Source organism: Olea europaea, unplaced genomic scaffold (genome assembly GCF_002742605.1).
Source record: "Olea europaea var. sylvestris unplaced genomic scaffold, O_europaea_v1 scaffold34791, whole genome shotgun sequence".
NCBI lineage: Eukaryota > Viridiplantae > Streptophyta > Magnoliopsida > Lamiales > Oleaceae > Olea > Olea europaea.
The window spans coordinates 1-1,203 of record NW_019253889.1 but is presented as its reverse complement, the minus strand read 5'-3'; the positions used below and the strand labels follow the sequence as shown (position 1 = coordinate 1,203).

General features: G+C 39.0%; 1 protein-coding gene across 1 annotated transcript; it reads right to left on the bottom strand.

The window, feature by feature from the left end:
• Window positions 1-8: 8 nt before the first annotated feature.
• Window positions 9-1,118, bottom strand: LOC111386238 (myosin-9-like; the record flags this gene model as incomplete). The annotated part of the gene is made up of 5 exons (XM_023010693.1): window positions 951-1,118; window positions 697-833; window positions 461-607; window positions 245-346; window positions 9-66 (listed from the first exon to the last, which is right to left on the bottom strand). Coding segments are annotated over exons 1-5 (477 nt in total), but the record flags the coding sequence as incomplete, so codon positions are not given.
• Between the last annotated feature and the right edge of the window lie 85 nt (window positions 1,119-1,203).

Sequence of the window (1,203 nt, the reverse complement as noted above, 5' to 3'; positions counted from 1 at the left end):
GAAAGTACCTGGTTAAAATGCTGTTGCAGTTTCTCATTTGTGTAGTTAATGCAAAACTGCTCAAAACTACATGATACATTATGCGGAGAAATCAGAAGAAAATAAAGGCTGAGCCTTTTCTCACCACCCATTAAAGCACATGTTTTGGTTCTGTTTTGGACCTTTTGGTTATTTTTGAGATTTCTTTTCTTCTTCTTCTTTTTTCGCAGGGGGAGGAGGGGATATGATCTGAAATATTGGTTACCTGTTCTGCTCGAAGCTTTCAAAACCATAAATGTCAAGTACCCCAATCAGAGATTTAGATTTACTATCTTGCCCAATTGAGTTATTGATCTTGTCTACCAACCTGTATTATGATTTCGCACATGAAGAGAAAAATTGTTTAGCAATTGAACTATCGTTTTCCACGAGAACATTTTAATTGATTAGATAATGGCTGGGAGCTGCAAAAGCTTCATACCAATCAAACAGTCTGGAATATATTGTCTTAGCTAATCCATCCCTGCTAACTGCGGCACTAGGAGGATCAAGACTTCGCTTAATAACTTCTTCAGGAGTAATCATTACACGTTTACACAATGCATCTTCCAACACCACAGAATCACACCTAAGATTAAAGACTAGTCAGAACTTTCTACCATTTAAAGGGAACATGCAAAACATAAATTTTGAACAAGCGATTAGAAGCTGTCATACATAAGAAGTTCTGCTCTTGTTTTCAGATGGAACTTGGACTTTTCATCACTTGGAACTGATGAATCCATTTCCTTCCCCTTAGCAAAATCAATATTACCAAGATGAAGAATGGCAGCAACTACTCTGAAAATTGCTTCCTGAAAGAGTGCAAGAGGAGAGGAGAGGAGAGGAGAGAGAGAATATAAACGACGTTTCAACTTCTGGGCCATGAAGATGTGATAGTAAGTATTAGGCATCAGTTTCAAAGGCTATACCTGTTCCTTTAAACTGATTCCAACAATATCCATTGCTCTCCTGGTGGCAAGGTAGTCATGGGCATCATCTACACCATCTAGTTCATAGCATTTGGACTGATTAAGATAGTGAAATGATTCGGGGTGATCTAACTTATACTTCTCAATTTCCTGGTAGAATAAAGATTGTTGCCCCAGTTGTCATTAAAAGGAAATGGAATACATCAGAGACGGATATAGGGGGAGCTGGGCTGTAGCCCCCCCCCCCCAGGTC